General features: G+C 40.1%; 1 protein-coding gene across 8 annotated transcripts in view; it reads right to left on the bottom strand.

The window, feature by feature from the left end:
• CADPS2 (calcium dependent secretion activator 2) overlaps positions 1–12127 on the bottom strand; it is a 449325-nt gene extending 437198 nt beyond the window's left edge. For all 8 annotated transcript variants that reach the window (XM_064487396.1, XM_064487392.1, XM_064487395.1 and 5 more), the window contains exon 1: positions 11594–12127. In XM_064487396.1, the coding sequence (XP_064343466.1) occupies positions 11594–11950 (357 nt within the window). In that variant the 5' untranslated portion in view covers positions 11951–12127. The remainder of the gene's footprint in view (positions 1–11593) is intronic.
• Positions 12128–12546: the final 419 nt, after the last annotated feature.

The following is a 12546-nucleotide window of genomic DNA, read 5'->3' as shown; positions in this document are numbered from 1 at the left end:
TCGTAACGTATTTTTGAATTTAAATCACAGTGAGTAAATACCACCTGTATCCTACATATAAATACCCTCTTCGGCTACCACAATCTTCAAACCAGAACCACTGCTGCAGCCTCCCAACTGGCCTTCCCGCCTCCACTCTGGCCTCTACCATCTATTCTCAAGGCTGTACCACCTTAAATTCCACACAGATGGGAGCCCCTGGAATTGTGTGTTCTACCTCCTATTAAGATAGCTCTTCCCTTAGTCTCTGTGACAAAGGCCATCCTAACTTTCTTATATTCCTGGCTGTCCCTTCTCCATTTCCTTTGCCAGTTCAACCTTCTCTCCTGTCTTTTAAAGCCTGAAGTTCTTTAAGACCAAATCAGTAAAAACTTCCTCTCTGCTGGATTCTCTTTCCATTGGCCACAGTCACGCCCATGGCTTCAGTCAGAACCTAAAAGACAATTCTCAGATTTACCTCTTGTACCCAAATCTCTCCCCTGAGCTTCAAACTATCCTTTGAGCTGTACTTATTTGAAGGACCATAAATTCAGCATCTCACCTATTAGATTGTAGCAATGCCTGTGTTGGATTGGATTGTATATAATCTCAAATATTTGTTTAAGGGAATAAAAAGGAAAAGTTAAGCCTACAGGCCAGGATTCTAGGATGTGGTGATCAAACTCTGGAAATCCTTACAGAATTTTATACTTGAATCACATTAATTTTTCATAATTATTCAGACGGTTCATCCTCCCCTGTCATCTGAGGTGTACTGTTCTAACATGTGACTGCAGAGTGACCCTAACTGAAGCAGAGACGGGAGAGCAAGAATGTGTTATATCTCAAGCTCCCTTACCACCGGCCTGAGAATACGTGCACTCCCTCTGGCTGGGAAAACCAGAGCTTCACAAAGGTAGCCTCAAGTTGTCCTCTGTTTCAGAATTGCTCCTGACGATACTCAGCATTTTGTAAGCCTTGTTGACTACAGCAGCAGTTTGGGTTTTAGATATTTTTCTAGAGAACCGAATTAAAATAAGATTCTCATCTCTTTAAATAAGAGTTGGAATATATTTCCCTAAATGTGTTAAAGGAGTAAGAATACAGGTTTCATGGCAGAATTTTCCCCATCTTCCAATAAAAAAATTCATACAGACCCATAAAAATATTTTAAGAGGTAACACTGCAAACTTAAGTATCAAACTGAAGCTCACTTTCGAGAGGAATGTCCACTAACTTCATAATCCATGAAGAAATTTGGAGATACAGTCTCTAAAAACAAGTATGCGCTGCCCAGTGAATCAAAACAGTAAGCATAAACACGAGGAAGGCAAAGGAAGATTGCCTGTCGCTGGCTCCTGGAAGGGAGAGCTGAAACGCCATTGAGCAAAGACAAAAGAGCAAAGACAAAACAAAAGCAAAGGAAACAAAACACTGAAAATGGAAAACAGTGAGATTAAACACATCATATCAGCAATAACCAAAAATGGCTCAAGCTCTTATAAAAGCAAAGACTAGGCAAAAGTTGTTGTATTGATTTTCAATACAAAATAACCCCCAAAATAAACTGGGAGTTTGAGGTTTGCAGATACTAACTACTATATATAAAATAGATAAACAAGTTCATACTGCATACACAGGGAAATATATTCAGTATCTTGTAACTTATGATGAAAATGAATATATGTATGTACATGTATGACTGAAACATTATGCTGTACACCAGAAATTGACACAATATTGTAAACTGACTATACTTCAGTAAAAGTATATATATAAAAAACCCAAAATGTGTGCATACCCACATATTCACATGCAGATAATGTGTGTACATATGTTTAAACATATATACAGGTGAACATACGACTGTGGATGTTATGGATACCTATCAATATATCTCAAACTCCCCCAAAGTTTCAATGTTAAAATTGGACAAAGTAGAATCCCTGCCTACATACTCTATGTAGAATCAAAGTAGAATCCTTGTCTATACAAACTCTGTGGATCAAGGGAAGGTGGGGTAGAGGGCTAACTTGGGAGTTTAGGATTTGCAGATACTAATTACTATATATAAAAAGATAAACAACAAGGTCCTACTATATAGCACAGGGAACTATATTCAATATCTTGTAATAATCTATAAAGAAATATAGATTATAAGAAATATAGAAATATAAGAAATCTATAAAATATGAAAAAACATATATACGTGTGACTGAATCACTATGCTGTACACCAGAAGCTAACAACACTAAATCAATTATACTTCAATTTAAAAAGAAAAGAAAAAAATAGAAGTTGGAAAGCAGATGAGATTTAATTTACTCATAATTTTCTAAAATGTGTCCTAAAAAGCAAATTTCATGCAGTATCCTCTCTATTTTCAGTAGCACTGCCGAAATGGAATAAACAAGCATGAAAAGGCTAACAAAAATGTTATAGATGCAAAACTTCTGGCAAGCCAGTATTTTAAAAAATAAATTAATTTGTAATTAGAAAAAAGAAAACTGCCATCAAAATGTATGGATACTTCTAGAAATGCAAAATAAATTAAAAATACAGTCGAATCTTGAATACTGGGGTTAGGAGGACTGACCCTTGGTGCAGTTGAAAATCTGCGTATAACTTACAGTTGGCACTCCAACTGCTCTGTTCCTCCGTATCCAAGTTCTGCATGGGCAGATTCAGCCAACCTCAGACCAGGTGGTACTATAAAGTATTTATTACTGAAAAAAATCTGCATGTTGATGGGCCCTTTGCAGTTCAAACCCATGTTGGTCAAGAGTTCATATAATTATAGTAGGCTAATTTAGTCATTACAAAAATGACAAGATAGGAATGATTAACACAATGATGCTAATTTAGACATAAAACTTAATCCTAAAGTCAGAATATGCATATATATGAATTTGTGATATAAAAATACTTAGATACATAAGATGAAATAACTCCGTGAACTGCCCTCTGTCAGCAAAATAAGATTAGAAATTACTAAAATGAAAATAAAACTTCAACACTTGAAATTTTTAAATGCCTCTCTGATTAACTATAAATACTGATTCAAGGAAAAAAATAAGATCTGAAATAACAGATTTAGCACAAAATAAAAGTAAATTTCATTATGTAACAAACTGATCCCAAACTGTATCCAGAGGGAAATTCACAGCTTTGTATATTTTCATTTTTATACTTTCATTCTTATTACAAAGTAGAAAATAAAATAATCCTAATTAAGTCAATTGAAGGAAAAGAACTACTCCCTTATGTCTCCCAGTTACCTTGAAAAAACCTTAAGATAGGAAATATACACAAGATCTTACGGTAGCTCACAGAGAAAAAAATGTGACAATGAATATATATATGTTCATGTATGACTGAAAAATTGTGCTCTACACTGAAATTTGACAACATTGTAAAATGAATATAAATCAATAAAAAATTTAAAAAAAACCTTAAGATAGAAATAGATTCATAAAAATAGAATTTATGAAGTCAACATGTATATTTGTAAGAAGAATATTTGAGATACATAATAAATTTTAAAGGAGGATAAAATGTGAAATAAGACTTAAAAGATTGAGAAAATAAGCAAGAAATATGTCCAACTCTATGTTAACATATATGAAAATCTAGAAGTGACCAGTTTTCTGAAATTATACAATTATCACAATTGAATCTGGAATAAGAAGAAAAATCTATTAGGCTAAGGGAAGGAAAAATATAAAATAGGCTCTGGATGTAGTTCATTTCATGAGTGAATTCTTCACAAGTCCAAGCGTCAGATACAGGGATCACCCCAGAAATGCAAATACAATTTAATAAGAAACCTAGAAATCTGTCACATCAGTAAAATAAAACTAGGTAATCACCTCAACTGATGCAGAAATTTGATAACATTCAAAGTCCATTCCTTAACATTAATTTATCCTCAATGTTTAAAAGCAAAAAAGTTATCCTAAAATACTGACACTATACTCACTGGCAGAACACTGAAAGCATTCTCAGGAAAGCCCGGACTAGGACAAAGGTACTAGCAACAAATACACACACAGTTCTGGATGTTCCACCAGGACAGTACCCTGTGGAACAGAAGAGGTATAGTTACTGGACAGGATCAGAAAGAAGTTATCACTATCAGCAGATGATTCAACTGCCTACCTAAGAAATCTCGAAGGATCAAGTAATAATTACTAAAATAATCAGTAGTGCACTGCAACACAGCCAGTTACAACAACAAAAAAAATTAGAGCTTTGCATTTATCCATAAAGGACAGGATGTCACAATAAAAACAAAAATCACAAAATGCTTAATAACCTTGATTATAAATGCAAGGGGTCTGTATAATGAAAACTACAAAATATCAAAGTCATGAGAGGCTTAACCGAAGAGATACGCTATGTTCCTGGAAGACTGAATTAAAAAATAGTTTCCCAAAACAGGATTAAATTTAAAATGATAGCATCTAATTTGGAACACATCCATGCAGTAGGCACTACACAAAGTACTTCACATGCATCATCTCTTTTAATCATAGCAGGAATTCTATGAGGTCATTATCCCCATTTTACAAACAAAAAAGCCAGCATCCAGAAAGATGAAATGCCTTGCTCACACAATGAACAGAATAGAGCCAAGGCCCTCTGAATCCAAGGAATGATCTCCATCAGATATTAAAATATAAAATTATCATAAATGTTATGGTACTAGCAATAGGAAAAAAAAAGATAATGAATTAGAATAGGTAGCCTAGAAACAGATGTAAAGAGAAACATACACATAATCTATCAATCACTGAACATTATTTAGCCAATGAGAAAATTTCCGCTTGTTATATTCTCTACTATATTCTCAGAATATTTTGTGGATAAACTCATGTACTAAGGGCTCGATAAATATTTGATTAATGAATTAATGAAGGAAAGAATATAGATGCTTCGGCCTTACAGCTTAGTAGTGAAAGTAGAGCTTAATTAAAAATCAGGCTGCCAAGAGTTGTTTAGCTATTTGGGGAGGAAAGTAAAGTCAACTCCTTGATTCAAACTTTAATTCAGGATGGGAAATTGATTATTCTAAAGCTTAAGTGAGAAATAAGTTTTTAAGGAAAAGATCAATCCAAGTATACCTAAAAACCAAATGAAAGGCAGACTACAGAAACACCTTCCAGAAAGGAACACTATCTTCAACATATTGATGAAAGTGTCGCATTAATAAGTAAAATCAAAATCTCAATAGATAAGTGGGAAAAGGATATTAGACCATATACATCCATTCACCATCCCAAGCAATCAGAAAAGAGCAAATTAAATCTCTCAGCTATCAGACTGAGAATGATAGCCTTTTAATTATTCATACTCCTTGCCCCAGTAACATTTTCATTATAAAAATTCATTACTAACTTGAAGGTTATAAAATGAAAATATTCAAACCATAAAGTTCACAAGTGCTGTGATAAAATTTCAAGAAGCAAAACATCAGTGAGGCACTACAAGGTAGAAAGTTCTTAGGTGCAAACCAAGGACTTAACCTATTAATACAGTTTGAGGAAAACAGAGGCTTTCCTTACTGTCTACCTAACATTAGAATTTTGGAAAAGGCAGAAAAATATCAAGACACTCCTAAGTTCTTGCTTCGTTTTAATAACTTCACTTAAAATAATTACTTGAGAATGCCTTCTAAGGTTTACATTTTGAAAAACCCAAATGCATTCCCACTGCACACACTGAGAAAACAGTCCAGCCACTAATGATCTTACAAGACTGTTGTGAAATTCATTCTTCAGTTAGGCATTACTCAGGGTCACCTTCAACTTTGAGGTTTCACTATATTCTCCTTTCCAGTTCATTTTGTAATGGAAAACACTCAGGCTTACCGTCCTATATTTTCTGTTGGTAATGTGGTGATCAGTGGTTTTGTAATGAATAAATTACACAATTTGCTAATGTAATTCAATCGCCTCCAGCATATCACCAATTTAAAGATCTTTTAAAAGTCTAAATGCACAATCCAACAGTACTGATTCAACAAAGTCTAAAATATTTCGATGTGTTTGTCTCTTGCTTAAAGCATCCCTATTACCTTTTCCTTAATATGTTAATATGGGTTTAATTACTCAGTAATCTCGCTGACTGTTGCAAATTCTTTCACCTTGCCCAGGTGAAAATAAGCCATAAGCCATTTCCCTGCAGTTTCTTTAAAACAGGGATTCTCAAGCCTTATTGTACACTGGAATCACCTGGGAAGCTTTACGACCATAACCCCTGAGATTGATTTAATTAGTCTGGGGTACAAACTGGGTAATGGGAGTTTTAAAAGCTCTCCAGGTGACTCTAATGTGCAGTTAAGGATAAAAATCACAGTTTTGTTTTGTTTTTAAAGAAAATAAGTCCTATCAAAATCCTTAGGTAACTTAAACAATGGCCCTAAAATAAAATGTTACAGATTTGGGACAGTTCCATGATTTGATTTTTGAATAGCCTTAAAGCTTTGGGATGATGTCATTTGTTGTAATGACATTCTCCTATTTACAATCATTAGAATTTTTTTCCTAGCCTAAAAACTTAAATGACTATGAAACCCACGACTATGAAACCCACCCTCTTTTCCACAAGAAAGGTCTCATTTGAAATGCATATAAAACAGCCAATAACTCAAGAGGCCCACCTCACTAACCAGCGATAACTGGCAGGATTTTCTATTCAGAATTCCCATACCTAGTAGCCTGGCAATGGGCTTTCTTAATTTTGTTTTGAAGGTCTTTCATGACCTTACAAACAAGGCTATTTATCTTGTGAGGGTACAAATGAAGGGAACTGTTTCCATTTAAAAAACTGAAGAGGGAGCACACAATTACAGTATTTTATTTCACTTTAGAAGCAGTTGATGTATATCAAAGTTACAGCAGATTTCATTTTTTGAAAGAAGCAAACTCCACTATCACTTAATCCATTTGAGTTTTCATTTGCACAGCTCATTCCGCCAAATTAAGTGCTGTGTTCTCCAGATACCCTGTGGAGGGACGGATGAATCAGTTGAAACAAGCAGCATTTGTCTGAGATATTGTTTTAAGTCCAGTCTGAGGTTTCACTTTTATGTGTGGTTTCCAACTCACTCCCCACAGGCCAATGTACTCCCTCTTATTAAAAGCAGCAAACGACATAACCCATCCCTTCTGTGTTTGCAACGTAAAGTACCAGAGTTCGAGGGGCATAAAGCATGAATTGTCCTGATTCCCTAAGAGGATGGGCTTTTTAGACTATCACCAGATCGGCAGGAAATCTGCGAGGTAGAAAGGCATACCACGGGGCTTCTGCACGGCTTGTGTCTGGGATTTGGGAGTGGCACTGGCACAGAGTCTCTCTGAAGTCATTAGTTCTACACCAACCAGTATTATGGCTTTTTTTATGGCTCTCTTCAGAAAGGGTGGGAGGAGTCCTGCAGGTCTCAAAACATGTTTAGGAACACTGTTTCCACAGAAGAGTCGACTTTCCACCTTTACATTCTTTCCTCCATCCTATACCTCACTAACTCTTTCAGACGTGGACTAAATCTGACGCTTCCGTGTATCCGACAGGCACTACCTTCTTATACCCCATGCACCATGCTGGGGATACATCAGGCCACAGTTGTATCTTAGGCTTCAAAGATGGCACAACACAGCACTAAGGCACAATGACCCCCGGCATAAGGTAAGTGATTCTCGGCCTTTGTAAATCTAGCCCATTTTTTCATAAAATTGGCTCTCTTCCTAAGCTCCGGGATCACCTAAGCAGTAACAAAGTTTTCGTTTTGTTTTTTGGGTTGTTATTTTTTTTTTAAAACCACAGAAAGTACTCCCACTTCCAAAGAGGGACGAAAGTGACCACTTTATTGTAGGATAACCTTCAGACAGAAGGAACTGCAGGCAAGAACTCACTGTATTATTTCACCCAATAGTATTTCCCCACCATGCTCTCTTCCTGATCAGTTTTACCAAAGGAGGTTACCTCCCCACCATCTGCAATTTCGGTGTTATTTGTACATATTTCTCAAACGTAGTGTGGAAAATTATGCAAAGTGGTGGGAGTGATTATATAAGGAAGTTTAATAAGGCAGTTTCGTGTGATTACAGTGGCAATGCACATAAAAATACGAAGAACATGGGTATATAAATCACATGGAATGTTATTAGGTACCATTTTAATCCCCTCATTTCTAGTTTAAGTTAGTCAAAGTCAGATGAAGGCAACGAAGTTTAATGATAAAATAATGAACAATACAACTACTGACTAGAAACCTACAGACTGGCTAACCAAAACTGTTAGTGCTTTAAGTCATACACACCTGAAATAGTTATAAATTGAGACCCGCAATCTGTAAACCCACTCTATGGAACACACTTAACCTCTTGTGGTGGTCATTATGTTGTCAGATTCTCCCTACCTTCTAATCAACACGGTCCTCTGATTTTCCCTTTAGGGTCTCAATGTTTTCCAAAGGTTCGAAAGACAAAATGCCTTTATTAAGTAGTAACTGATTAGCTGTATCTGTGTCATTGTTTTCTGGCTTCAATGCTGTTCCCACCTTGAATGAATGATCTAGAATCATCCAAGGTTTATCACTGTTGCTAACTGAGGGTGCAAAGGTAATCAAGCTAAATAAGTATCAGAGGTTCAAGCCTTATTCACAACTGAAGTCATTTTTGACACCGAATGTTATTTCACATTTGTACCATGTGTGAACCATTTAGGTGGTGTGACCACCTGGTACAAGGTTTTGTCAGTCGTTGGTCTATGTTCACACCTAGAAATTTCTATACAGCCATAAGTTACCAGCTGGGCATAAACTAACCACTGCTATTCTGAGCTGAAATTTCCCAGCTAGAAGTAAGGACAGGCATGTTTTAGTCAACTGAGTTTAATGCTGTTAAGCTTTCTCAACTTATGGATACAACCTCTTATTAGCTCTGTGGGCCATTTTAGTCAAGTGGAAAAAAAAAAGAATAAATACTGCACCTTAGCTCAGGTTCACAGAAACTCACCAACCCTAACAGTGAGGGCTTTGATTGCCAGGATAAGGCTTGTTATCCTCCTGTGAATAAATTTTCTTCATTTATTCGATGAAGACACTTTCAGATCTCAATTTCTGAGTTTCTAAATTCTCAAAGTTGCGAGAAGTGAGTAAGCAGCAATATGCATTTCAATGACAACAATTTAAGCTATTAAATCCTTTTACTAAATGTCTGACTACTTTAAGATACTGAATAAAAATATACAATGGATTAGTGATTTTGCAATTATCCTGTTACTTCTTTTATATAACCCAACTGTATAATTCAAGACAAAGTTTTTGGCATTAATTATTGGCTTGTGCATCAAATTCACAAGAACATTGTTAAATTCCCATTTCATTTTGTCCTAGGAGAAAACCTGACTGCCAAGAATTGCTCCAACTCCCTTTAACGAGCAACATGCTTTTTAAAAGAAGTATGGGGCCATTTGAGTAAGTTCGAATAAGAGAAATACTTTGGTTGTTTGCAGGTCTCCTCCTTTAAAAAAAAAAAAAAAACTCATGAAACTTCACCTTCAGTGCTCTCAATACTTAGAAAATAGAGATCTCCTATCATTCCAAGTATTTCTGCACACAACATATGCAGTGTTTTGCTTCTTTTTTGTAGTTGCAATTTTCTTTGTAATGCCTGGATAAGGTTTTAACAATGGTCTCCTCAGTGGTATTGTGACTGCACCTGTTGCCAATTCATGATTTCTGGAGAAACATTCTATTTAAACAGGAGTCAAAGAGACCTGCACTATTTGAACAAGCAAGGAGAGTGTTTTATTACCAAAATGCATCAGGTATGCACAATGTAAGTCAGCTACCAGTGACTTTTGACAAAAGTATCTTCAATAACAATGTTCCAGGCAGGAATAGCCTCTTAGTTTCAACATACCTTATTTTTATACTTTAACGCACTGAAAATAAGCTTAAATGCAATATGAATGACAAACTGGAGACTGAATTATATACATAAAACTTTACATGACAACATAAAACATACATCAGAAAGTTCTTAGTTTAAGAGTGACTAGTGACGTTGAAATTCTCTTGACCTACAAAGATAAGAACTTGGTGACTGCAGTGCAACCCAATGCAAGCAAAGGATGAGACAATAAGGTACTCACCTAGGAGGGGAAGGGAAGGTGCACAAAAACTCCACAGGGCACTCAAAACTGAACACAGGAATGGTTGCTTCAATCATGCCAGTGGATTAGGGACTAGAAAATGTTACTCGGAAATACTCTCCTTCAAAACTGAGGGGTCTGCCTAGATCCCAGCGGCTTTTCCAGCTCTGGCATTCTGTGACTGAGTTACCTAGAGGGTTAGGTACTTGAAGGATCTGTGGAATTAGCTGCCAACTGTAGAGAATCATCTTATCAGCACTCCCGGGGAGTGAGTGATTCCAAACAGCTGATTAGTTGAGGCCTGTTTGGGGAGTGAGTGATTCCAAACAGCTGATTAGTTGAGGCCTGTTTCAAGAGGTTGGGAAAATGTGGGTGGGAAGGTAGTGGGGAAGACTGCATTCACTCTGAAAGTTTTTCAAAAGTGAATTCAGAAGCTCTCCAGATTTCTAAGAAATGCATCACAGGCTGGAATTAATGCTTCAGACAAACACCAGACATCTGTGCAACTAGGCATGCCTTAGGCAAATTACAATCTCTCTGGGTCTCCGAGTCTTGTCCCAAACTAAGGGGCCTGTTGCAGATTTCCACTGAACCTTCTAGGTTCAGCAGTCTTAGTAGAAAGATTTCCCACCTTCTGTTGAAAACATTTACCCAGCTAGGGCAATCTCACTAGCTAGTTTTGTGTGCTACGGAATATTAGACCCCTAGAGTCCTGATTTAAAACTGAAGTTGACAGACATTTCACCTGAAACAAACTCCTTACCTCTCTGGGGAAGAAAAAAAAGAAAAGCATTCGTCGTGAAGTGGTTATGCACCAATCCTTTATTTTCTTTAACAGTGTGTTTCGTTGGGCCTGACCAAACCAGGAACTCCTAACCCACAGCAACTCTCCGAAGCTGCACACCTCCCTTCTTAAGATTTGATGTCCCAGTTCCATTAGCAGCACAGGATACTTGTCAGGTTAGCTTTGTTTTTTATTCACCGAGGAACACTCCTGCCCCTTCGCCCTGGAGAAGACTTCTCTCCAGCTGACGGAAGTGTTCAGATTCCACACTTACTCAGATCCACGGTAAAGCCCAGCCCCGGCAGGGCTAAGTGGACAGGAATGCACCAGAGCCTTTCGAAATTAAAGTTGATGAGAGCAGCGCTCCAGCCTGGCCCGGGCCGAGCCCGCCGGGTGCCACCGTCGCACTGCCTGGGCTGTGGGGTCGGTCTCGGTCCCACGGACGCCAAGCTGACAGCTTCTGCCAACCGCGGGAAAGACGCGTCCGCTGCAACCCGACACCCAGCGGGCTAAGGCGCCGGCCTCCCCCGCTAAGATTCCCTTGCCCTCCAAGACTAACAAAAATACAGGGTCCTGCAGAACGACAGCGGGCTGACGCCCCACAGCTCCCCCGGGAGAAAAGCCCAGGAAAGAAGTAGGGGCAGGAGGTGCCCGGTCCTGCAGGCAACTCACCTTCTGCTGCCTCCGGGCCATGTCGGTGGGCTGCTTGGCGTTGAAGGGGTATGCGATGCATCTCACCACGAAGACGTAGAGCTGCAAGCGGATCCTCCGCTCCTGCTCCTCGTCCAGCTGCCGTTCGGGTTCGTCTCGCCCCTCGCTGAGCACCGAGGGGCTCGGGCTCACCGGTCTGGTCGCGCCGCCGCCGCCGCCGCCGCCGCCGCCGCCCGCGCGTCCCGCCGCGTCCCGCCGCCCTTCCCGAGCCGGAGCCGGCGGCGCTCGCTGAGAGCCGCCGGCCGCCACCAGCACATCGCGGCTCTCCTCTTCCAGCCCCTCGTCCGACTCCTCTTCGCTGGAAGACGGGTCCAGCATGGTGCTCGGGGCGCCCCGCCGCTCGGCCCGCGGCCCCCGGGCGCCTCACCCCCGGCGGCTGCGCCCGCGTGTCTGAGGAAGCCGCGCGGCTGGCAGCAGCGGCCGCAGAGCGAAAGGGAAACTGGCCGAGGCTTTCCGGACACGTCGAGTTAGACCCAGGAGTGTTTCCTACCACCAGGGCGAAAGGGGCGGGCGGGAGCCGCGGGGAGGATGGAGAGAGGGGGAGCCGCCGGGATTAAATAGGCGGAGTTAGCGCTGGGGGCGAGCCCGAGCGCCTCGGGAACTGCTCGGCCGGCCCGGGCCCCATCGCCTCTGTGGTCCTCCGATGTCCGCGTGCCGAGGCGGAGCTGCCCGAGCGCCCGGGCGCAGGTGGGGAACCTGTGGCGCCTACAACAAGCAACACGTGGAATGGAATGTTGAGGAGCGGGCGCGGGGCCGCGGAGTGCGCGTGCGCGCGCCGCCGCCGCCGCCGGGCTCGCTGCCCGAGTGCCCCGCGCGCAGTTTGCAAAGGCTGGGGGCAGCTGAGCGTAGAGATTCTGTGTGCGCCCCCCCGGGGTGCTCCGACTACCGTGACCCCACCACCCTTTCCGTTTTCT

The sequence above is a fragment of the Camelus dromedarius genome, chromosome 7 (assembly GCF_036321535.1).
Source record: "Camelus dromedarius isolate mCamDro1 chromosome 7, mCamDro1.pat, whole genome shotgun sequence".
NCBI classification, from domain to species: domain Eukaryota; kingdom Metazoa; phylum Chordata; class Mammalia; order Artiodactyla; family Camelidae; genus Camelus; species Camelus dromedarius.
Note: the sequence above shows the minus strand (reverse complement) of the source record. Positions and strands in the feature narration are given on the sequence as shown.